Here is a 24949-nt window from a genome sequence, read left to right as displayed (position 1 = left end):
ACAGTAACATGCTCTACAGTAACATGCTCTACAGTAACATGCTCTACAGTATCATGCTCTACAGTATCATGCTCTACAGTAACATGCTCTACAGTATCATGCTCTACAGTATCATGCTCTACAGTAACATGCTCTACATGCTCTACAGTAACATGCTCTACAGTATCATGCTCTACAGTATCATGCTCTACAGTAACATGCTCTACAGTAACATGCTGTACAGTAACATGCTCTACATGCTCTACAGTAACATGCTCTACAGTAACATGCTCTACAGTAACATGCTCTACAGTAACATGCTCTACAGTATCATGCTCTACAGTAACATGCTCTACATGCTCTACAGTAACATGCTCTACATGCTCTACAGTAACATGCTCTACAGTAACATGCTCTACATGCTCTACAGTAACATGCTCTACATGCTCTACAGTAACATGCTCTACATGCTCTACAGTAACATGCTCTACATGCTCTACAGTAACATGCTCTACAGTAACATGCTCTACAGTAACATGCTCTACATGCTCTACAGTAACATGCTCTACATGCTCTACAGTAACATGCTCTACATGCTCTACAGTAACATGCTCTACAGTAACATGCTCTACATGCTCTACAGTAACATGCTCTACAGTAACATGCTCTACAGTAACATGCTCTACATGCTCTACAGTAACATGCTCTACAGTAACACAGTAACATGCTCTACATGCTCTACAGTAACATGCTCTACAGTAACATGCTGTACAGTATCATGCTCTACAGTAACATGCTCTACATGCTCTACAGTAACATGCTGTACAGTATCATGCTCTACATGCTCTACATGCTCTACAGTAACATGCTCTACATGCTCTACAGTAACATGCTGTACAGTATCATGCTCTACACTAACATGCTCTACATGCTCTACAGTAACATGCTCTACATGGCGCCAGAGCTTCACAGCGCTGCACGGGTTCTGAACTTGAGCACCGCGCACGACAAGAAGGTGCCCCCATCCCTCCAAGGTAGTTGGGCAGCTGTTTTATTGTCCCAGTGAGGGAAAAGCTGGAAATTAAGAGGACTATGGATTTTGAAAGATGAGACGTTGAGCATTATAGTAAATAACACTTTTATGTCACACAACCAAGCCCGAACACCTGTGAGGCCAAATGTGCACTTCACATTTCCACATCAATTATACTCATGTCATTACACAGCACCAACGTTTATGATCACTATTTTTTAAAATATATTTTTTAACCTTTATTTAACTCTGCAAGTCAGTTAAGAACAAATTCTTATTTTCAACGACGGCCTAGGAACAGTGGGTTAACTGCCTGTTCAGGGGCAGAACGACAGCTCGAGGATTTGAACTTGCAACCTTCCGGTTACTAGTCCAACGCTCTAACCACTAGGCTACCCTGCCGCCCCTATGTTTGATGTTCGTCTATTGTGTAGAGAATTCACCGCGTCACGCGCACCTGAATGCATCCTTGTGTCAGGAGGACTCTTGTGTCCTCAACTTTGGTCTAATAATTTCCCCATAAATCTCCAAACGGTTCCCTTTCAACTGCTACCATGGTTATGCATATGCTTTCATATTTCTTCTGTAAGAAACATTACAATTTAGCCCTATTCATATAGGCCAATTCCCATAAGTATAGAGGGTTAGGGCAAAGAATATCAACCTGGTCTCAAAGCATTTCATATTATTCTGTACGGAAATCTGAGACACTACATTTCTTATGATATGTTACGAATTACAATTCGCATTATATGTTATATATTTGCAAAACGTACAATATGTTACGAATTTTCAGAATGTACAATATATTATGAATTTGCAGAACGTATGATGTGTTACAAATTCTATCTAGGTGGCTTCGTTACCTAGGCTAGGAGTTAAGGTTAGGGCTATGTTGAGGAGTGGTTTTAAGGGGGGTTAGGGGAAGGGTTAGGGTTAAGGTTAGCTAACATAGTTGAAAAGTTGCTAATTAGCTAAAATTAGCTAAGTTGTCCATGATGAGATTTGAACTTGCAACCTTTGGGTTGCTAGACGTTCGTGTTATACACCCACCCATCTACCCTGACCAACCAGTGTACTTTCATTTTTGCCTTAAGTAGCCATACCAAACGTAACATATCATACTAATTTGAGTGTCCCGGATTTACGTTTACCATGTTACGTCTAGTCTATGAGACCAGGCTGGGAATACATACACAGGCATGAGAGAAGGTGTGGGGGCGAAAATGTCCAAAATGACTCCATGTCCCAGGAGAGGAGGGCAGATGGGTGACGACAGTGTGCGTGAGTGTGTGCTTTCGTTCTCATGAGACAGGATTACTGTAAATCAGTGTGAAGGTGACCCGGCTGTGTCTTTATCTAGAAACCTGAAGGATTTACACGAGTGTGTCTCGTGTGTGTGGAGAGAGGTGGGGGACACACTCACCTGTCCTGCCAACATTTCGTAGAGCAGCACTCCATATGCCCACCAATCCACTGATAGCCCATATGGCTGATATGCAATAATCTGGAGAGACAAAGAGAGCGAGAGAGAGACAGAGAGAGAGCGAGAGAGAGACAGAGAGAGAGCGAGAGAGAGACAGAGAGAGAGCGAGAGAGAGACAGAGAGAGAGCGAGAGAGAGACAGAGAGAGAGCGAGAGAGAGACAGAGAGAGAGCGAGAGAGAGACAGAGAGAGAGCGAGAGAGAGACAGAGAGAGAGCGAGAGAGAGACAGAGAGAGAGCGAGAGAGAGCGAGAGAGACAGAGCGAGCGAAAGAGACAGAGCGAGCGAGAGAGACAGAGCGAGCGAGAGAGACAGAGCGAGCGAGAGAGACAGAGCGAGCGAGAGAGACAGAGCGAGCGAGAGAGACAGAGCGAGCGAGAGAGACAGAGCGAGCGAGAGAGACAGAGCGAGCGAGAGAGACAGAGCGAGCGAGAGCGAGGGATGAAAAGAGTTACATGGGATTAGATAAGACAATGTACATGCTCACAGAAACTGAAATGCTGGCAAGGTATATACACATTACAGACAAAGAGACGGGCACACACACACATTTATAACTTTTAGTCTCACACCACACTCTGCATCAGCTACTGTAAAACATTCATATGGACACATAACACACACACACAAGCCTTTCACATTGTCGGCATGATACGTCTATTGCTATCTGTCTATCGCTAAGTGCCCGGGAGAGCCCGAGACACAGGCCATCCACACTCGCCCCACCAGTCAATCTAGCTCTTATTAGCAATCAGCATCCTCTTCTAGAGGGAACCTGGTTCATCACCGAGAGAGCAGGTACATCCTGTCAACCAGTTTCACCATCTGCTGCTGTGACCCCCAAGCGTATCACTGGATCCATTTCTAATGGAGACATGACACAGCCTGGCTGGAGCGAAGCACTGCCCTGTCGTAGAGGGGGGGGGGGGGGGGGGGATCCAGTGATGCAAAGGAAAGTACTGTTGAGACGTCCACGGTAGAGTTCACTGGTGCTAAACGAATGGAGGGAGACAACGTTATCGTTTTGTGAAGTGGGGCATCTCGACTTGTGCAATAGCAGCTGGGTTAAGTCCGCCCATGAACACATTGTGCATGTAAAACGGGACGTCCATTGAACATATGGTGGAAGTGGAGAGCAACACGAGGAACAGCACGTGTCTTACGGTGTCCTGTTGGACAGTGTTGCAAACGGGAAGCGCTTTTCAGAGGACGTGCTCAAGAAATGGATGAATCAAAACTCCCTCTTTCTCCCCTCCCCTCCCCTGCTCCAGTGTGGGGGGAGGATACAGACAGACCCGAAGAGAGGACAAAAGAGAGAAGAAGAGGAAAAGCGAGGGGTTTGCCAGAGGAAGGTCATCATTAAAAAGATAGGCAATTATGTCATGGAGATGAGGTGGGGAAAGAGGTCAGTGCTTTGTTTTTCACGCACAGTATAAGGAGTGTGTCTTTGTGGTGTGTGTGTGTGTGTGTGTGTGTGTGTGTGTGTGTGTGTGTGTGTGTGTGTGTGTGTGTGTGTGTGTGTGTGTGTGTGTGTGTGTGTGTGTGTGTGTGTGTGTGTGTGTGTGTGTGTGTGTGTGTGTGTGTGTGTGTGTGTCTTATTTGAAGAGGCACTGCACAGTCCATCGTAATCAAAGATGGTTGTCACGCCTTAATACACCTGAAATAAGCACTTGATCTCTTTAATAGTCACCCACCATGACAGTAAGAATATGATATAGGTTAAATTCTTATGAATAGGTATATATATATATTTACATTTACATTTAAGTCATTTAGCAGATATATATGCATAACAGATGATGATATGTGGTGATTATAAATAAGTAATGTTAAGCTTTAAATGAGCTGATCAGAGCTACACTGCTGATGTAGTTGGTGTTAAACCCCTGTTAACCCCATACAAGCACCCACAAACACTCTCTTCTTTCTTCCTCTCTCTATCACACACACACACACACACACACACACACACACACACACACACACACACACACACACACACACACACACACACACACACACACACACACACACACACACTTTCTTTCTCAAGAAAAAAAATGTTGTATGTGTGAGCCCTCTAAGTCTGATGCTGACCAAGGTTACAGTCTCCCTGCAGATACACTGATGGTTTCTGGAGGCACACACGGACACGGACACACGGACACACGTACACACGTACACACGGACACACACGGACACACACACACACACACACACACACACACACACACACACACACACACACACACACACACACACACACACACACACACACACACACACACACACACACACACACACACACACACACACCTTCCCCCCCCCCACCATCACCTGGTAGGTGTGATATGTGAGAGCAGTTCTGTTCCACATTGCCCTGTGACCTTTTCTGTGTAACACCTGACCTCCACCTGCCCCTTGGGAGCCCTGAGAGGCACTTCTGGCTCTGCACTGTGCTGTCTTGGCACGCAAGCCACTTCCCTTCGGGCTTTAGTGAGCTGGACACACACACTCATTCATTCCTCACACATACACGCACTCCTACACTGGCTCGCAATCACAAAGAAACCTGGATGTATGAGCCCTTGTGTTTTATAAAATACATTTTTTATGTGCCACTGGGTACTGAATGTACGAACCACACTACATACTATTGAGAACATACTGTTCAGGGAAAGAAACGTGTGCAGTAAGCAACAACATACTAGGCTCGTCCATATTGAGAAGGCGCCTTCTAAACGCACGATCGCGTTTGTTCACGCCATTCGCTCATTTTGGACCGTCCCCGCCTCCGATGAACAGCTATCGCCAAACACACGTGTGGTCTGATTATTCTCTTCCTCAAATGGCGTGCTGTCAATTCATACTAGATGAAACGCTGAGTATGACACCCCGGCATTTCAAGCAAAGATGTGTATAGTGACGTGTAGAGGACATTCGCCATTTGAATGAATTGCATTGAATTGAATTTGACTTGAACAGTGAATTCATTGGAATTAAATAGCAATTCACAACTCAATTCTGAATTGACCCCAAATCTGGTGTGTCCTGATTCTTGTTCCATTAGTAGAAGCCATATTAACATTGGGCTGATAATCACAACACATTGTTAAGCAATACCATCAGTGAACTAACTATTGATAACTGTAATGATTGATCAACTTCAAAACCGGTATATTTATATACCATTTATTAAGCTCCTCTTTGCTACAGGTCAAAATGAGGAGACCAAGTTACAGCGTGAGATGAATACATGAAGTTCTTGAAGCCAAAACAAGGAGCCAGAGGACAATCCTAAGATAGTGCTAAAGAAGCTTCTTCACCAGACCCCTCCCAGTATCTCTCTCTCTCCCAGTCTCTCTCCCAGTATCTCTCTCTCTCCCAGTATCTCTCTCTCTCCCAGTCTCTCTCCCAATATCTCTCTCTCCCAGTATCTCTCTCTCTCCCAGTATCTCTCTCTCTCCCAGTATCTCTCTCTCCCAGTATCTCTCTCTCCCAGTATCTCTCTCAGTATCTCTCTCCCAATATCTCCCAGTCTCTCTCTCTCTCCCAGTCTCTCTCTCTCCCAGTATCTCTCGCTCTCTCCCAGTATCTCTCGCTCTCTCCCAGTATCTCTCTCTCTCCCAGTATCTCTCGCTCTCTCCCAGTATCTCTCTCTCTCCCAGTATCTCTCTCTCTCCCAGTCCCTCTCCCAGTCTCTCTCTCCCAGTATCTCTCTCTCTCCCAGTATCTCTCCCAGTCCCTCTCCCAGTCCCTCTCTCTCTCCCAGTCTCTCTCCCAGCCTCTCTCTCTCTCCCAGTCCCTCCCCAGTCTCTCTCTCTTTCCCAGCCTCTCTCTCTCCCAGTCTCTCTCTTTCCCAGTCCCTCTCCCAGTCCCTCTCCCAGCCTCTCTCTCTCCCAGTCTCTCTCTCTCCCAGTCTCTCTCACGCTCCCAGTCTCTCTCCCAGTCCCAGTCTCTCCCTCTCCCAGTCTCCCCCCAGTCTACCCCCAGTCTACCTCCCTCTCCCAGTCTACCCCCCAGTCTACCCCCCAGTCTACCTCCCAGTCCCTCTCACGCTCCCAGTCTCTCTCCCTCTCCCAGTCTCTATCCCAGTCTCTCTCCCTCTCCCAGTCTCTCTCCCTCTCCCAGTCTCTCTCCCTTTCCCAGTCTCTCTCCCTTTCCCATTATCGCTCCCCAGTCCCTTCTGCCTCTCGCTCCCCAGTCCCTTCTGCCTCTCGCTCCCCAGTCCCTTCTGCCTCTCGCTCCCCAGTCCCTTCTGCCTCTCGCTCCCCAGTCCCTTCTGCCTCTCGCTCCCCAGTCCCTTCTGCCTCTCGCTCCCCAGTCCCTTCTGCCTCTCGCTCCCCAGTCCCTTCTGCCTCTCGCTCCCCAGTCCCTTCTGCCTCTCGCTCCCCAGTCCCTTCTGCCTCTCGCTCCCCAGTCCCTTCTGCCTCTCGCTCCCCAGTCCCTTCTGCCTCTCGCTCCCCAGTCCCTTCTGCCTCCCTATTTCTCCTCCACCTCCACCTCTCCATCTCACAGGCCCGTTACTCTGGTAACCCAGTGTGTACCATTCCATTAGCATACAGTGACCAACGTGTTCCTCTCAGATGACACCCTATTCCCTTTATAGTGCACTGCTTTTGACCAAGGCCCATAGGGCTGTAGAAGAAACAGGGTGCCTGTTTGGGACGCTCACAGAGCCTTCCCATGGCATCCTATGTAGGTCAGGATGAGAGGTAAACAGCGTAAAGAGAGAAGTAGAGCAATACAGTGTGCGTGCGGCGTAATGCGGTGGTGACAGGCGAAAAGAGAGGTGCCCGGGGACCGCCTGAGCTGTTTTCTTCCACATGGGTCCTGACAACTAAGAGACACACATACCTACAAGTACACGGAAGAGTACTCCCATACAGATACGCACGGGGACACACACAAACGGAGAGGATAGCACACTTCCACATCGAGACAATATGAATAGAACACACATATAAGGGGACACAGAACTTCTGGTATTACGAGGTCGGGGTCAATTTCACTTCAATGAAGAAATCAGACTTGAAGAAATCAGATGGCAATTCAAACTGTGCTTTTAGGTACATGTCAATTTCCAACCATTCATTGGCGCTAATAAAAATGGTCTCAACATCTAGGCCTCGACGTCTACAGTCGTGGCCAAAAGTTGAGAATGACACAAATATTAATTTTCACAAAGTCTGCTGCCTCAGTTTGTATGATGGCAATTTGCATACACTCAAATGTTATGAAGAGTGATCAGATGAATTGCAATTAATTGCAAAGTCCCTCTTTGCCATGGAAATGAACTGAATCCCCAAAAAAACATTTCCACCATATTTCAAGCTTGCCACAAAAGGACCAGCTGACATCATGTCAGTGATTCTCTTGTTAACACAGGTGTGAGTGTTGACGAGGACCAGGCTGGAGATCACTCTGTCATGCTGATTGAGATCGAATAACAGACTGGAAGATTCAAAAGGAGGGTGGTGCTTGGAATCATTGTTCTTCCTCTGTCAAACATGGTTACCTGCAAGGAAACACGTGCCGTCATCATTGCTTTGCACAAAAAGGGCTTCACAGGAAAGGATATTGGTGCCAGTAAGGTTGCACCCAAATCAACCATTTATTGAATCATCAAGAACTTCAAGTGGAGCGGTTCAATTCTTGTGAAGAAGGCTTCAGGGCACCCAAGAAAGTCCAGCAAGCGCCAAGACCGTCTCCTAAAGTTGATTCAGCTGCGGGATCGGGGCACCACCAGTACAGAGCTTGCTCAGGAATGGCAGCAGGCAGGTGTGAGTGCATCTGCATGCACAGTGAGGCGAAGACTTTTGGAGGATGGCCTGGTGTCAAGAAGGGCAACAAAGAAGCCACTACTCTCCAAGAAAAAAGCTTGTCCGGAGAAGACAAGGTGAGCGCTACCATCAGTCCTGTGTCCTGCCAACAGTAAAGCATCCTGAGACCATTCATGTGTGGGGTTGCTTATCAGCCAAGGGAGTGGGCTCACTCACAACTTTGCCTAAGAACACAACCATGAATAAAGAATGGTACCAACACATCCTCTGAGAGCAACTTCTCCCAACCATCCAGGAACAGTTTGGTGACGAACAATGCCTTTTCCAGCATGATGGAGAACCTTTCCATAAGGCAAAAGTGATAACTAGGTGGCTCGGGGAACAAAACATCGATATTTTGGGTCCATGGCCAGGAAACTCCCCCGACCTGAATCCCATTGCGAACTTATGGTCAACCCTCAAGAGGCGGGTGGACAACCAAAAACCCACAAATTCTGACAAACTCCAAGCATTGATTTTGCAAGAATGGGCTGCCATCACTCAGGATGTGGCACAGAAGTTAATTGACAGCATGCCAGGGCGAATTGCAGAGGTCTTGAAATAGAAGGGTCAACACTGCAAATATTGACTCTTTGCATCAACTTCATGTAATTGTCAATAAAAGCTTGTAATTATACTTCAATATTCCAATGTAAAATCTGATAAAAATATCTAAAGACACTGAAGCAGCAAACCTCGTGAAAATTAATATTTGTGTCATTCTCAAAACTTTTGGCCACGACTGCACTTTCCCAAGTCTCTCAAAGTCAGAGAGAGAGAGAGAGAGAGAGAGAGAGAGAGAGAGAGAGAGAGAGAGAGAGTGTGTGGAGTCATGAGGGCCTGCTCCCCCTGCTGTGAGAGCTCGAAAGTGCATTAGCTGAGGGGCTCACCACCACCCCAACCACCCTGAGTGTGTGTGTACCTCACCACCATCACCGTCACAGCTTGTCCACCCAGTCCCAGCACCCATGAAACCAAATGAACCTCTTAGAGAGGACGTTATAGAGGAAATCAATATGACGTCCCTCACTGGGCTGTGTTTGGTTGGGTTGGTTACATCTAGGGCAGATTCTCATGCAAAACGCTCTCTTTCTAACTCAAAATGTTCAGTGGACAGTCTTTCTAACTCAAAATGTTCAGTAGACAGTCTTTCTAACTCAAAATGTTCAGTAGACAGTCTTTCTAACTCAAAATGTTCAGTAGACAGTCTTTCTAACTCAAAATGTTCAGTAGACAGTCTTTCTAACTCAAAATGTTCAGTAGACAGTCTTTCTAACTCAAAATGTTCAGTAGACAGTCTTTCTAACTCAAAATGTTCAGTAGACAGTCTTTCTAACTCAAAATGTTCAGTAGACAGTCTTTCTAACTCAAAATGTTCAGTAGACAGTCTTTCTAACTCAAAATGTTCAGTAGAGTCTAACTCAAAATGTTCAGTAGAGACTAGTTCTTCTAACTCAAAATGTTCAGTAGAGACTGTAGTCCTAACTCAAAATGTTCAGTAGACACTAGCCTTTAATTCAAAATGTTCAGTAGACTGACGTTTTTCAAACTCAAAATGTTCAGTAGACTGACGTTTTTCAAACTCAAAATGTTCAGAAGACAGTCTTTCCAACTCAAAATGTTCAGTAGAGTGACGTTTTTCAAACTCAAAATGTTCAGTAGACACTAGCCTTTCTAACTCAAAATGTTCAGTAGACACTAGCCTTTCTAACTCAACATGTTCAGTAGAGACTGTAGTTCTTCTAACACAAAATGTTCAGTAGAGTCTTTCTAACTCAAAATGTTAAGTAGAGTCTTTCTAACTGAAAATGTTCAGTAGAAACTGTAATCCTAACTCAAAATGTTCAGTAGACACTAGCCTTTAATTCAAAATGTACAGTAGACAGTCTTTCTAACCCAAAATGTTCAGTAGACTGACGTTTTTCAAACTCAAAATGTTCAGAAGACAGTCTTTCTATCTCAAAATGTTCAGTAGAGACCAACATTTTTCGAAATCAAGATGTTCAGTAGACACTAGCCTTTCTAATTCAAAATGTTCAGTAGACACTAGCCTTTAATTCAAAATGTACAGTAGACAGTCTTTCTAACCCAAAATGTTCAGTAGACTGACGTTTTTCAAACTCAAAATGTTCAGAAGACAGTCTTTCTATCTCAAAATGTTCAGTAGAGACCGACATTTTTCGAAATCAAGATGTTCAGTAGACACTAGCCTTTCTAATTCAAAATGTTCAGTAGACACTAGCCTTTCTAACTCAAAATGTTCAGTAGACACTAGCCTTTCTAACTCTAAATGTTCAGTGGAGGCACTGTAGTGGATGTGCTGATACAAATCAATAGGAAACCAGACAGTAAGATACTATAGGATGCATGTAGATGGTGAGTAAAATGCATGGAAATGGTGTTTAAGCACATTTTTACGTGGTTTAAATGGCACTTACATGAGTTTCATGCTAAAATAGCATTTGTTAAAGTTAGTGCTTATGTTACTCTCCACAGCCTGGGTTCAGTGTTCCTTCCAGCCTACTGAGGCAGGCTGCTTAGCCTACATAGATAATCAATGATATGTAGACCTTGGCTTCTCTGTGATAAGTTTGAACCAACCCTAGGGCACAACGATGTTTGTCCGAGTCAGCGGGAGTATGTGTGTGTGTGTGTCCTGAGCTGTCGACTCGGATGTGGATCACCACGGAGACGGGGGCGCAGCCCAGACAATGACAAAGAGGACCACCCCTCTCACTCCACACACACACACACACACACACACACACACACACACACACACACACACACACACACACACACACACACACACACACACACACACACACACACACACACACACACACACACACACACACACACACACACACCCCCTGTCCCTACCTCTGGGGCGATGTAGTCGGGCGTCCCACAGAAGGTGCGAGTGGTCACGCCCTCGTGTATGTTCTCTTTACACATGCCAAAGTCAGCGATCTTAATGTGGCCCTCCGAGTCCAGCATCACGTTGTCCAGCTTCAGATCCCTGCAGGAGACAACCGCATCATGTGACAAGGGCCAAATGTATTTTAGGGCCTTTACACCACCCCTGTCTACTTCCTTACATTTCCATTATTCAATGGATCCATTCGTGGTTTGACAATGCACCGTGTACAGTAAACATTGATCCTAGGATGGGATAAAGTGCCTCTGAGTTGGTATACACTGGAAGAAGACCCACCTGTAAATGACTCCTTTCTTGTGCAGGAAGGACAGGCCGACAGAGATCTCTGCTGCGTAGAACCTGCAACGACACGCTCCGTGTTAAACAGCCCTGAAGCCAGTCATCTCAAACAGGGAAGGGTTTTGCAAAGGACTGTAAATGTGCTGAACACAACCTGACAGCCGAGGTATAAGAATGAATATTTCTGCCATCTCTCCTTCTCCTCCGTGCTTCGCAGTGCCCAGTCTAGTTTTGACCTCTCCCTTCCCCCGCTCTCTTCCAAGCCCTCTATTTATTTATCTTTTACACACACACACTTTTGTTCCCCCTATTTATACTGACCAAGAATATAAATGCAACAATTTCAAAGATTTTACTGAGTTACAGTTCATAGAACATCTAATCTATAGATTTCACCTGACTGGGCAGGGGTGCAGCCATTCTGATTGGCCTATGCCTTCCCAGGCCCACTCACCTGGGAGCCAGGCCCACCCACCTGGGAGCCAGGCCCAGCCAATCAGAATTAGGGTTTTATTATTAATGACAGAAGAACTCCTCAGCACACCTCAGATGATCAGGCAGGTGAAGAGGAAGCGGTTTAGGTCATGTGGTTTAGTAAGAAGAATGCCCCTCTCCCCACAGGTGTGATTACTACCTCTGAGGGTTTAGAGTTTAGTCACCTCATACAAGTACTTGAGAGTATGGCTAGACGGTACACTATCCTTTTCTCAGCACATATCAAAGCTGCAGGCTAAAGTTACATCTAGACTTGGTGTCCTTTATCGTAATCGCTCCTCTTTCACCCCAGTTGCCAAACTAACCCTGATTCAGATGACCATCCTACCCATGCTAGATTACGGAGACATCATTTATAGATCGGCAGGTAAGGGTGCTCTCGAGAGGCTAGATGTTTCTTTACCATTCGGACATCAGATTAGCCACAAATATGGGACACATCACTGCACTCTTATAGGACACATCACTGCACTCTTATAGGACACATCACTGCACTCTTATAGGACACATCACTGCACTCTTATAGGACACATCACTGCACTCTTATAGGACACATCACTGCACTCTTCTGTAAACTGGTCATCTCTGTAGACCCGTCGCAAGACTCACTGGTTGATGCTTATTTATAAAACCCTCTTAGGCCTCACTCCTCCCTATCTGAGATATCTACTGCAGCCCTCATACTCCACATACAACACCTGTTCTGCCAGTCACATTCTGTTAAAGATTCCCAAAGCACACACATCCCTGGGTCGCTCGTCTTTTCAGTTCGCTGCAGCTAGCGACTGGAATGAGCTGCAACAAACACTCAAACTGGACAGTTTTATCTCACTCTCTTGATTCAAAGACTCTATCATGGACACTCTTACTGACAGTTGTGGCTGCTTTCCGTGATGTATTGTTTTTTAAAGATTTTATTTTTTACATTTGACCCCTTTCTCTGCCATACTGTGTTGTCATGTTGTGTTGCTGCCATACTGTGTTGTCATGTTGTGTTGCTGCCATACTGTGTTGTCATGTTGTGTTGCTGCCATACTGTGTTGTCATGTTGTGTTGCTGCCATACTGTGTTGTCATGTTGTGTTGCTGCCATACTGTGTTGTCATGTTGTGTTGCTGCCATACTGTGTTGTCATGTGTCGCTGCCCTGTTATGTTGTTGTCTTAGGTCTCTCTTCATGTAGTGTTGTGTCTCTTGTTGTGATGTGTGTTTTGGGCGGCCGTCATTGTAAATAAGAATTTGTTCTTAACTGACCCGCCTAGTTAATTAAAGGTTAAATAATAAATATTTTATTTCAGCTAACAAAACGTTTTTTTATATATATATTTTTTTACAAATGTTTAACCTTTTATTTAACTAGGCAAGTCAGTTAAGAACAAATCCTTATTTACCATGACTGCCTACCCCGGCCAAACCTGGACGACGCTGGGCCAATTGTGCGACGCCCTATGGGACTCTCAATCACGGCCGGGTGTTATACAGCCTGGAACCGAACCAGGGATTGTAGTGAGATGCAGTGCCTTAGACCGCTGCGCCACTCGGGACCAGAAACATGGGACCAACACTTTACATGCTGCGTTTATATTGGTGTTCCGTATAAAAGGGGAAAGCGAGGGGAAAGGGGAACTTACACCGCCTGCGGCTCTTTGAACTTGCCCACTTGTTGGATGTGGTACATGAGGTCTCCTCCAGTCACGTACTCCATGACAAAGTACAGCCGGTCCTGGGCAGAGAGGGAGACAGAGATGGGGGTGTTAGATATCATTTAACATTGTTTTCCCATAATGTTTAGGGTTGGCATCCGTTCTACCCTCGTATACCGTGACACGATAACAGCCGTGTCAGAAAGACAGAGGCCTTCGTCATTATACTGGAGGACCCAGTGACGAGGCTGTTGTGTAGTATTGAGTCACACATAGGGGATACGGTAGGAGTGTTAAGTAAAATGGGGCAGCAGCGTGGCCTAGTGGTTAGAGCTAGTTGGACTAGTAACCGAAAGGTTGCAAGATTGAATCCCCTGTCGTCCGGCCCTTGAACAAGGCAGTTAACCCACTGTTCCTACTGTTCCTAGGCCGTCATTGAAAATAAGAATTTGTTCTTATCTGGCTTGCCGAGTTAAATAAAGGTCAAATAAAAAAAAGGATAGAAAGCAGAACGACAACAACATCAGAGGAAAAAGTAAAGGAAAAACCCCTCAGAAATATTTCCCATGTATGACTCCATTATGTGAAGTGATGAAGTAAATCCCTCAGACAGAACTCAGACCTCTTTACCTGTGTGTCCTGCACGAGTCACAGGGCGACATTTTCAAAGTGCAAAACTTAACATGCACCTCATTATTACCCGGTGGTTCGAGCCCTGAATTCTGATTGGCTAAAAGACATGGTATATCATCAGACTGTGTATCACAGGTATGACAAAATATGACCATATACTGGTCTAATTACGTTGGTAAACAGTTTATAATAGCAATACGGCACCTCGGGGGTTTGTGGTCAATATAGCACAGCTAAGGGCTGTGTCCAGGCACTCTGCATTGTGTCGTAGGCCTTAGAACAGCCTTTAGCCGTGGTATATTGGCCATATACCACACCTTCTCGGGCCTTGTTGCTTAATTATGATCTGGAAGTGTGATTTAATTTGAAACTTTCCTTCAACATTGTGCGTTCTGAAGAGGCGACCAATTCATGTTTTCCTCAGCTTACTAAACCCTAGTGAAATCAATCGCCTCCTTATAACGCACATCGTTGACGAATACATTTGAAATTAAATCACACTGCGAGATTATAATAAGGTTAGCCGTATTTTATGCACTTTGCTCAAGAGGCTTGACATAACCTGGCAGACAAGGCAAATGGTTTCCTTAAACAATTACCCTCAAAGTGATCGTGGCACCTTATTGTGAAGAGGATTTGGACTTCTCATCACTTAAAATGCATAGAGTTTTAGATTTCCACTTTGGAGGATGGGTGTGTGTGTGTATGCGTGTTCGCCACCGTACGGTGCAGATGGTGCCTGCCCTTTGTCGTCTCTGCCGGAGAGAGATTGAGGGATTAAAGATTAAGGAGGAATGAGAAGTGCTGAAAAAGTGGACAGATTAAAACAAAGAAAAATGTCATTGAACTTGTGTGTGTGTGTGTGTGTGTGTGTGTGTGTGTGTGTGTGTGTGTGTGTGTGTGTGTGTGTGTGTGTGTGTGTGTGTGTGTGTGTGTGTGTGTGTGTGTGTGTGTGTGTGTGTGTGTGTGTGTGTGTGTGTGTGTGTGTGTGTGTGTGTGTATACGTGGGTGGTGTGGGTTTGTTGTGTGTGTGTGTGTGTGTGTGTGTGTGTGTGTGTGTGTGTGTGTGTGTGTGTGTGTGTGTGTGTGTGTGTGTGTGTGTGTGTGTGTGTGTGTGTGTGTGTGTGTGTGTGTATGCCCCACCACAATAACCACATCGACGGACAGCAAAAAAGCAAGCAAATTGTGTGTTTGTGTGGGCGTGCCCATATGCCCACGTGTGTGTATGTATGTGTGCGTGTGTGTGTGTGTCCGTAGTCTCCATACCACGGTCTGGAAGCAGGAGTGGAGTGAAGTGAGGAAGGGTGGTTTGTCCTGCTGGGCCAGGACTCTCTTCTCGATCATGGTACACTCCACATCATCGTCCTGAATCACCACGTCCTTCTTCAGGATCTTGACGGCGTACAGCTCCTCCGTGGGCTTCATCTCTGCCAGGATCACCTGGTACACAGGAGCACGAGAGGTCAAAGGTTAGACCGAAGGCTTCTAATAGGGTGGCTTAAGGCGGATAGTGACGCTATTAACTCGACTGTTATGCTGTTACTATGGTTACTAGTCAACTGACGCGTGGATATACTCATTTAGTCACGTTGTGCTACGTCGAGGTACGGACAGTCTGAACCGAAACGTGGCATTGCACTCATTCATTGCGTGACTCGGTTCTGTGTAAATTGTGGATGATGTGACTATGATGTGAGTCACGCACACCGACAATAGACTTGGATCTGAATCAAGTTCAGATTTTGTCCGATAGATAACATCCCAGGACCTTCATTGATTTCAGAAGCCAATGAGAATAACTCGTGACAAATCATTGTGGGGAAGTTTCCCCAAACACAGAACAAGCAAAGATCGACACAAAAAAACGAGATCAATGGAGAATCTTCATTTTGAAAGTGCTTTTCTGTCCAGGGCTCGGCTTAATCTGTGTCCGGGAGACTACCACTTCACCGCCTTAAAAATACAAGTCAGATCCTGGGCTCACCTTGCCGAAGCTGCCTTTCCCCAGCACGGCCAGGAAGTTGAAGTCGGTGAGTTTGACCGAGTCCAGGTTGTTAGAGGGTAGACTAGACGGGCTGTCATCTGATGGAGAGATCACCTTCTTGGTACCAGGGCCCAGCTTGGCTTTCTATGTGTGGTGAGGAGAGGGGATCGGCGTGAGACACACACACACACACACACACTGCTGTGCAGCCTTTTATAACACAATAGAACAGCATTCAATGAAAAAAAATGTATTTAACTTGATTTAACATTCACTTTGAAGGAGATGGAACACAGACACAGAGGGTATAAAAAAAAGTAAATATGGAATAACAGAACATGTGTTGAATACTCCTGACTTTACCATTATGCTCATTATGGTAAAATAACTCCCCTTTTTGTGGCATTTACAAGAAACCCTGAGGTCAAAATGTTGAAATTCATCTAAACACATTTGAATGAATTACTGTCAAACCCCTCAGTGATAATGCATTGTCATTGGTCAATGTGCCATCCAATCAAGTATCAATCGCGACGCTAAAGTGTCTCCACTACATGCTCTTACAAAGCTTCAACCGTGCTTGGTTCAGGATCAGAGCAAGACGGTAAAACCCTCCTGGCCTCGAACACACACATGCACTAAAACACACCCGTTTTCGCACACTCTTGCGACCTCCATTTTCTCCAGAGGTCCATTCCATCGGTTTTCCAGGCACTGGGAACATGGCGGTGTCACAGCAGCCTGGGTGCCATTATCATTCTTCACCCTTACTCACAGGTGTCAAATCTCTCCACACACACACACACACACACACACACACACACACACACACACACACACACACACACACACACACACACACACACACACACACACACACACACACACACACACACACACACACACACACACACACACACACACACACACACACACACAAGCTTGGGCCAAATCGAGCAGCTGGTCCAGTCATGCTAAACCTGGTCCACACTACAGCTCAACCTCGTCTGTCTAGTACACTGGACAGGCTGGCAGCCACGCACACTACACACTACACACTACACACTACACACAACAATAAAAAGCTGCCCATTTGTGTAGAATATATACAACAATAATTTTAAAAAATCAACTGAACCAAAGACATCTGAGCCCATTTGGGAATCTGTCCAATGAATAGACACGTCACGTGTGTGAGGTTCTCAGTGTCAATACACTGCTGTTTCCCCCCTTGGTGTTCATGGCTAGACGAGGTGGAGTAAACTGGTCAGGCGGCTTTAGTTTGGTTCATGGCGTCTGCACACAAGTCCAGATCATTCCTGGCCCCTCACCCTCTTCACGTCACGTCGATCCGACAGGATGTGATGGGCACGAGCAAAAGGTTAGAGCTCCACCCTGCCCTCTGATAGGCTAGGTGAAGACTTCGCCATACTGCGTACACCTGTCCAATCCTGGCATATTCAGACAGGTGACTATGCTACAGTGGCTAGGGGGTTGTGTAGCGGGCGGGGCCTAGAAATAGCTAGTGAGGTATAGGCAGCACACTATCGGGCGAAGCAGACCACGCCTATAAGCGAAGCCAACGAGAGGAAGAGACTCGCCAAAGCGGCCTCACTTCCTCACGGACGCACCTGCACTTTGGCTTTGTCCTTTGCCTGCAACCACAGCAGGGGAGAGGAGAACAAAGAACGGCTGACGGCTGAGACACAGCCGTACTATCAGAAGCACTATATATAGACATGCTTTATCTCAGGAGCACAGTCGCTCATAAGACTAAACGCATTGACAACACAGGCACATTGTGTATTTCAGGGCACTCGCTCATAACACCAAAGCACTGAAACAATTGATCTCGGGAGCACAGGTCGCTCATAACACTAACGCAGGAGCACAGTCGCTCATACTGGGTTTTACAACAAAGTGCTATGGGGACATCTAGTGGTAAATGGTGGAAACTCCAACTGTGGCTTTCTTACTACGTTTCTTTCTCTCACTAACAAAAGACAAAACAAATGCATTCAGCATCATTTTGAGTTTGTCTAGAGTGCCATTTCCTTTACAAGGGGTCAGTTTGACAAATTCCTAGGCAAAAGTCAAAGACCACAAACGGACAGGATGAAATTTAGGGTCTAAAACCATAAACCAGCATGTCATAAATGATAGGTTTCATGATAACTTTATGTAATGATACAGAATACATTCAGAAAGTATTCCGACCCCTTGAATTTTTCCAGATTCCAGATGGTTGTCCTTCTGGAAGGTTCTCCCATCTCCACAGAGGAACTCTAGAGCTCTGTCAGAGTGATCATCGGGTTCTTGGTCACTTCCCTGACCAAGGCCCCTCTTCCCCAACTGCTTAGTTTGGCCGGGCAGCCAGCTCTAGGAAGAATCTTGGTGGTTTCAAACTTTTTCCATTTAAGAATGATGGAGGCTACTGTGTTTTTGGGGACCTTCAATGCTGCAGAAATATTTTGGTACCTTTCCCCAGATCTGTGCCTCGACACAATCCTGTCTCGGAGCTCTACGGACAATTCCTTCAAACTCATGGTTTCATTTTTTGCTCTGACATGCACTGTCAACTGTGGGACCTGATATAGACAGGTGTGTGTCTTTCCAAATCATGTCCAATCAATTTAATTTACCACAGGTGGACTCCAATCAACTTGTTTAAACATCTCAAGGATGATCAATGGAAACAGGATGCACCTGTGCTCAATTGAGTCTCATAGCAGAGGGTCTGAAATGCAAATAAGGTACATCTGTTCTTCATTTGTAATAATTTAGCTAAAAAAAAAAAAAAATGTTTTCACTTTATCATTACGGGGTAGTGTGTGTAGATCGATGAGGAAAATAAGTCTGTGACGTAACAAAATGCGGAGAAAGGGAAGGGGTCTGAATACTTTCTGAATGCCCTGTAGACTGCGCTGTATTCGATTCAGTGCGCCTCCAAATGCAATGCATTTTAAAACCTGGCTTCATGTACTGCCCTCTTGTGGATAAGCGATGAACAAACGTGAGCGAAATCAACTCCTCAGAGGTCAAAGTTTGTTGGTTGCGCGCACACACAGTTTAGCTGATGCGTCAGCGGGACCAACGAAATGCCCGCGTTGATAAAGACAGAGTAAAAGCCACGTTATGGCCCTAGAAAATCCACACTGAACAACTACCTGTGCTGTCCATCTTTGTATTGACCTCTCATTGCTATAGGCACACAGCTTAAATCTTCCACCCTTGTACTGCTCTCGTATAGAACAAGCAGCCAAAAATAACCTATAGGCCCAAAAGGAGGAAGATGAAACAAATATGACCGGATAGTGATGAGAAAGAAATGTTTTAAAAAAACAGACTAAAAGTTTGATGACAGACAGATGTACATCATAGACAGACAGACAGACATATACGGGAAACATTTACTAACAATCTCCTTCCAACCAGTTATAGCCCAATGGGGAGTCCCCGATTCCCACCCCCTATATCCCCACCCGCTTTCCCTGTGCCTAGTCCATCCAGGTTAGGTGCACGCGGCTGCAGTATATACACAGACACCCGCTACACAGTTGAGGGAGGAATAGGAGTGAGAGGTCCAAGTTGGTAGAGCACGGCGCTTCCAACGCCAGGGTTGCGGGTTTCGACTCCCACGGGGGACCAGTAGAGGGAAAACAGTATGAAAATGTCTTCACTCACTACTGTCAGTAACTCCGGATAAGAGCGTCTGCTAAAGGACACGAAGAGTAGTAAAGAAGGGGTGGAGGACTAATAGACGAGGGGAAAAAGAGATAAGGGAGAGAAGGAGAAGAACAGAGTGTGTTTGTGTATGTGGGTGGTGGGGTTGGCTGCAATGTCCCTGTAATGAACAGGCACTGAAACATGTGTCCATCGTCCTACACTTCTGTCCTTGGGGTCTGCAGAGGTTAAGGCCTGTTTTCCTAATGGATGATATGAGGAAGTCGCCCTGTGGGACACTTGTATTTTCAGCATATTGTATTTGTATACTGTCCTATTTTCTTGTGGAAGGTACGTACGTATACAGTACCAGAAACGCTATCTTTGTAGTGAATAACATTGATATAAAAGCAAAGAAATATACATTTGTATTGTAGGACAATTTTCAGTCACATTTCCCTTCCAGCTTGACAGCTTTACACTTGGTTTTCTCAACACTAGACGAGGCTATTTACAGCTCAAGACAATGACTTACGAGAGCAATTCCTGCCATCTGATGGCTCTTGTTCTTGTGCTAATTCCAACCCCACACTGAGAACAAATTGTTAGTAAACTGGATCTATTTGCAGTAGCCTTAAACCACGTACAAATGATCGGAGCGGAAGAGAGTGAGAAAGCGAGTGATTGGACACAAAGGAGGAAGACAAAAGAGGAACAGAGGCAAGGAAAGGAGACAGCGGATGGGAGGACGGGAGCGAGGAGAGGAGAGATACCTTTAGGAAGTGATAGTTAATTTGGCAATCCTGGAAGAGAGGGAGAGAGACGGGGGGAAAGGGAGGAGAGAAACTCGGGCATTAGATTGGAGACAAGACAAAAAGGGTGGGCATCTAGAGGTCTCACAGAGCACAGATGAGAGATGAGGAAGTGTTACGCTAAGGGAGAAAAAGGGAGAGAGAGAGAGAGAGAGGGGCAGGCAGAAAGAGAGAAGGGCAGGCAGAAGGTGAGAGTGAGAAGGGAGACGGGGGAAGAGCGATAGGGAGAGACCGGAAGAGAGAGAGAGAAAGAGAGAGAAAGCTATTTCTTAGACCAAACTTGTCTCAGTCAGACAGACACAGTAGTAGCTGTAAACAACAACAGGAAGTGACCTCAGCCCATTAACCCCGAACCTCGTGCATACCAGCCAAAGCGAGAATGAGCTTTTACAATGCACCTACATTTGTGAAAGACATGGAAGAATATAATGCCACACATACCAACTTTAAGATATCTTGTCAGTGGGCCACAGAAATAGACCAACTAGACACGATTACAATTAAGCACTATAGACAGAAACATCTTGAGCCCTCACACTCTCTAGTTCACATTGCGTCATATGTCTAGCCTGGTAACCCATGGCAAACCAAGCACACACAGCACATCGGGATACCAAAGGGTTGTTCATTTGAAATAAATTAGGGGGAAAAAAAACAAACAGAGTACTTGAATAAGAGACGTGCTACAATTTGGGTAACATCCATCCCGCCACGCCAACCCCTCCATCCCTCCATCCCTCCACTCTAACCCCTCCATCCCGCCACGCCAACCCCTCCATCCCTCCACTCTAACCCCTCCACTCGAACCCCTCCATCCCGCCACGCCAACCCCTCCATCCCGCCACGCCAACCCCTCCATCCCTCCACTCTAACCCTTCCACGCTAACCCCTCCATCCCTCCACTCTAGCCCCTCCATCCCTCCACTCTAGCCCCTCCATCCCTCCACTCTAGCCCCTCCATCCCTCCACTCTAGCTCCTCCATCCCTCCACTCCTCCACTCTTACCCCTCCATCCCTCCACTCTTACCCCTCCACTCTTACCCCTCCATCCCTCCCCTATAACCCCTCCATCCCTCCATTCTAATCCCTCCATCCCTCCACTCTTAACCCTTCCACGCTAACCCCTCCATCCCTCCACTCTTACCCCTGCATCCCTCCACTCTCAACCCCTCCACTCTCAACCCCTCCACTCTCAACCCCTCCACTCTCAACCCCTCCACTCTCAACCCCTCCCTCCACCCCCTCAACCCCTCCACTCTCAACCCCTCCACTCTCAACCCTCCACTCTCACCCCTCCACCCTCACCCCTCCACTCTCACCCCTCCACTCTCACCCCTCCACTCTCACCCCTCCGTCCCTCCAAAACTGATATTCTCAGGAGTAACGAACAAATCCTTCCTGCCCAAATCCATGTTCGTGCTGATGAACTAGCAGCTTTACAGTGACACCGGTCTGAGTCACCCCTGATTCTAGAACAGAGGGAGTCAAAGGTCAACCCCTACCATATTCTATAAGCCTGTATCTACAAAGCTGGATATACTATTGTCTTGGAGGACGAGAAAAAGACCACCGCACCTTCGAGCCACCCAGAGTAATTAATAACGAGGCAGCCTCTCATTGCGCGCCTGGAGACAGACGAGCGGCACAACAGAGTTTTAATTAACAGCCCTGTTTCCATGGAGAATCCATGGCCCTTTCATGTCCAGATTCTCCGGGACACACCGTGCTTACGGTCTGGAGAGGGATGGTGGCCATCTTGAAATGCAAACATATTTGTCACGGAGAAGGGCCAAATTCAATTATGCCAGTTTAATGTGGTTGTGGAGTGGCTTTGGTAGAAGCTCGAGGACTTAATATGATGAGTTCACTTAGTCACGGTCACAAACATAACATGTAGATATAACCAGGAGAAAACGCACGCGCGTTACTGAATAAAACGGAAGTCACTCATACAAAGAGACATATCACGACGTGTAATAAAAATCACAGAATGTTCGATGAAAGCAGGTTGGGCTACAGTAACCAACGATTATTAGGATAATATGTTCTCCAGTCTGGTCTCTGAGGCCTCACCTCAAACTTCTGTCTGAGCTCCTCGTTCCCGTCATCCTCCTCTGAGATGGGCACGTTGTAGAACTCGCCCTCCTCTTGGTTCAACATCTTGTACCTGAGAGAGAGAGAAAGAGAGAGAAAAAGAGAAAGAGAGAGAAAAAGAGAAAGAGAGAGAAAAAGAGAGAGAGAGAAAAAAGAGAGAGAGAGAAAAAGAGAAAGAGAGAAAAAGAGAGAGAAAGAGAGAGAAAAAGAGAGAGAAAAAGAGAAAGAGAGAGAAAAAGAGAGCGAAAGAGAGCATTCATATTTCAATTATGATTGTTTACAAAAACAACATTATGGATGTGAATCCAAGCCCATGGACGTTCTGAGACCCAGCTTGCTATTTATAGTGCAGTCGATAAGCGTTAAAAGTAACAGAATGTTTCTAAGAGCCAGCATAAAAACATCTCAACAGCCTATGAAACCCAGAAAGAGATGTTATACCAGGAGACAAAAAGCGAGGTATGGAGCGGCCATTAGTTGACGCCTCTGCATTCCTCCCTCCCTCCCTGCATCACTTCAACCCCCCTGTCCCTCTCTAACCTCCGGATTCCTACCCACTTGGCCCAGACACATAGTTCATCACAAAGCAACAGTCCCTCTGGCTCCAGTGCATTGGGGCCAGAATGATCAGATGGCACCTCAAAGGGAACTGAGCTGTGGAGATAAAGTTCACTGTTGCTGTTGTGATTAATGATCGGTTGGCACCAGACTGAGATATAAGGGACCACAACGCCAAGAGGCTCCGTGATGATGACCAACAATGACATGGAAATGCAGGTAAGTTGAGAAGAAGGGACTTGCATCCGAAAGATGATCTTGATTTATCACTGCACTTTTCAAATAGAAATCCCTATAAAAAAAAAATATCAGATGACAGCTGCGATTGCTTCGAACGGATAAACCAGGATAAATTAAATTCATGTTCATTAAGATCCCTTCTTCGCTATTAACTTAATGACTGCCACTCTTCCGTCAGTCTACAAAAACACAACACAAAATAAATTTGACAAACGCAATGCTCTCTGTAATTATTGGGACAGTGAAGCAGTGTTCCGTCTTTTGGCTCTATACTACAAAAGTCTGGATTTGAAATGAAAACAATGATGATGAAGTCAAAGTGCAGACTGTCAGCTTTCATTTGTGGGTATCGTCATCGATATCGAATGAACTGTTTAGAAATTACAGCACTTTTTGTACATTGTGCATCTGTCTTAGGGGAGCAAAAGTATTGGGACAAATTCTGAATGAATCGTCAATAATGATGAGTGAGAACGTTACACAAATATTATACACCCAAGACACGCTAACCTCTCATCATTACAATAACTGCGGAGGTGAGCATCTTTTGGGGGGGTATGGTATTTGTGCGTCTATCACTTTCTCAGTCGTCATTGTTCACGATGGATTTATCTGTCATCGTGGTAGTATCCACATTCGTGTAGAAGTGGTTAGAAACATGTTATATGCTTATTTACAATAAAAGTGACACAATACAATATTTACAAATTCATTTCTATTGGGCACAAAATAATCTGAAACATAACCGAAACCAACAGAAAATGCATCTAAAACGAGCTTGGTAGTCATTGCATGCTATGAATATGGGAATATACACTTAACTTATTTACTACTTTAATACACATACAGTTGAAGTCGGAAGTTCACATACACCTTTAGCCAAGTACATTTAAACTCAGGTTTCACAACACCTGACATTTAATCCTAGTCAAAATGCAATGTCTTCACAGTTAGTTGAGATCACCACCTCATTTTAAGAATGAGAAATGTCAGAATAATAGTAGAGAGAATGATTTATTTCAGCTTTTATTTCTTTCATCGCATTCCCAGTGGGTCAGAAGTTTACATACACTCAATTAAATTGTTTAACTTGGGTCAAACGTCTCGGGTAGCCTTCCACAAGCTTCCCACAATAAGTTGGGTGAATTTTCATCCATTCCTCCTGACAGAGCTGGTGTAACTGAGTCAGGTTTGTAGGCCTCCTTCCTCGCACAAGCTTTTTCAGTTCTGCCCACAAATGTTCTATAGAATTGAGGTTAGGGCTTTGTGATGGACACTCCAATTCCTTGAC

General features: G+C 45.6%; 1 protein-coding gene across 1 annotated transcript in view; it reads right to left on the bottom strand.

The window, feature by feature from the left end:
* The window catches only part of LOC124015685 (protein kinase C alpha type-like), a 221383-nt gene that overhangs the window by 28296 nt on the left and 168138 nt on the right, over window positions 1-24949 (bottom strand). The window contains exons 8-14 of the mRNA XM_046331087.1: window positions 22840-22933; window positions 16292-16435; window positions 15574-15747; window positions 13663-13754; window positions 11536-11598; window positions 11202-11340; window positions 2439-2519 (exon numbers count right to left, since the gene is read on the bottom strand). Of these exons, the coding sequence (XP_046187043.1) occupies window positions 2439-2519; window positions 11202-11340; window positions 11536-11598; window positions 13663-13754; window positions 15574-15747; window positions 16292-16435; window positions 22840-22933 (787 nt within the window). The remainder of the gene's footprint in view (window positions 1-2438; window positions 2520-11201; window positions 11341-11535; window positions 11599-13662; window positions 13755-15573; window positions 15748-16291; window positions 16436-22839; window positions 22934-24949) is intronic.

The sequence above is a fragment of the Oncorhynchus gorbuscha genome, linkage group LG26, assembly GCF_021184085.1.
Source record: "Oncorhynchus gorbuscha isolate QuinsamMale2020 ecotype Even-year linkage group LG26, OgorEven_v1.0, whole genome shotgun sequence".
NCBI lineage: Eukaryota > Metazoa > Chordata > Actinopteri > Salmoniformes > Salmonidae > Oncorhynchus > Oncorhynchus gorbuscha.
This window is presented reverse-complemented; position numbering and strand designations above follow the sequence as displayed.